Genomic DNA, 1,549 nt, shown 5'->3' with positions numbered 1-1,549 from the left:
AGGAGGGGTTCGACCTCGAAGAACTACTGGATCAGGCCGACTCACCATTTACGGAGGAGATCATGAAGGAGAGGTCCCTCCAAAATTCAAGCTACCCACGGTAAAGCAGTTCGACAGGATGGCCGACCCAGTGGACCATATAGATGCTTATCGAGAATGGATGGATATTTACGGGGTGTCAGAGGCGGTCAGATGCCGGGTGTTCTCGACCACATTGAACGGGTCGGCCAGAATATGGTTCCGACAATTAAAACAAGGTTCAATCTCGAGCTTCAAAAGCCTGACTAGGGTGTTCGTAACCCAGTTTGTAGAAGGACGAAGTCGGAGCCAACTCGTGGCTTATCTTTTAACTATTAAACAAAGGGCGATAGAGAGCCTACACGACTATGAGGCTCGGTTCAACAAGGAAAAGCTGCAGGTGGAGGGCCTCACAGACGATGTATCTCTACTGGCCTTCATGTCTGGTATCATGGATGAGCACTTATCATTCTCGTTCGGGAAGAAGACACTGAGCACTTTCTCGGAGGTGCTGAGCCGAACTCAGAAGTATATGAGCACTGGTGAGTTCTTTTACTCAAAGAGGGAGCCAGAAGGAAAACGGTTCGACTAGAAGAGAGAGAGGTTGAGAGATAAGCCACAGGGGTCGAGATGGGAGAAAAGAGATCGGAGTAGCCAGAAAGATCCACCCCGAAAATTTGAAAAGTATACGCCAACTACCATTCCACTTGAGCAAGTACTAATGGAGATCACTGACCAAAGGTTGCTCAAATGGCCAGAGAGGATGAAGGCACCTCCGACTAAAAGAAGCAAAAGTCGATATTGCCTTTTCCACAGGGATCACGGCCATGCAACTCGGGATTGTTTTGACCTCAAGGAAGAGGTGTAAGGGCTCATTCGGAGGGGGTACCTCAAAGAGTATGTAGAGGACTCTAAAGCGACACAAAACGACGAGAACGACAAGTCACCTGCTCGAGAGATTCGAACGATAATGGGAGGCCCAATAGAGAAAGAGTCCGGGAGAAAAAGAAAGGCAAACGTACAAGAAGCTAGGGCGAGCCTCGGACAAAGTGAGGTCTACCATGCATATGTTGCGGACCGGTCTACAAAGATCGAGTTTTCAGAGGACGAGGCGACTCACCTCCTCCACTCGCATAACGATGCGCTGGTTATCACCTTGAAAATAGCCAATGCAAAAGTGCATCGAATTCTGGTGAATGAGGGCAGCTCAGCAGATATCATCTCCTTGACAACCTACAAAGCAATGGATTTAGGAGAAAAGGTGCTTAAGAGCAGCCCGGCACCATTGATAGGATTTGGAGGAGAACGGGTCATTCCCGAGGGGATAATAGAGTTGCCTGTAACGTTCGGAAGTGGGCCAAAAAGTATCACCAAAATGGTGGACTTTTTGGTCGTCAACTACACCTCCTCCTACAATGCAATATTGGGAAGACCGACAATACACATGCTCAGAGCGATACCATCCACATACCACCAGTCCATGAAATTCCCAACACCTGGTGGAGTAGAAGAAATTAAAGGAGAGCAATGA

At 48.3% G+C, this 1,549-nt stretch overlaps 1 protein-coding gene across 1 annotated transcript; it reads left to right on the top strand.

The window, feature by feature from the left end:
- Positions 1-988: 988 nt before the first annotated feature.
- On the top strand, positions 989-1,549 carry LOC111024924 (uncharacterized). Its single transcript, XM_022302740.1, has one exon. It carries the CDS (start codon positions 989-991, stop codon positions 1,547-1,549), a length of 561 nt encoding a protein of 186 aa, XP_022158432.1.

The sequence above is a fragment of the Momordica charantia genome (genome assembly GCF_013281855.1).
Source record: "Momordica charantia cultivar OHB3-1 chromosome 3 unlocalized genomic scaffold, Mcharantia_2.0 BLBB01000003.1, whole genome shotgun sequence".
Lineage (NCBI taxonomy): Eukaryota > Viridiplantae > Streptophyta > Magnoliopsida > Cucurbitales > Cucurbitaceae > Momordica > Momordica charantia.
The sequence above is the reverse complement of the archived record's forward strand: the minus strand, read 5'-3'. Positions and strand labels throughout refer to the sequence as shown.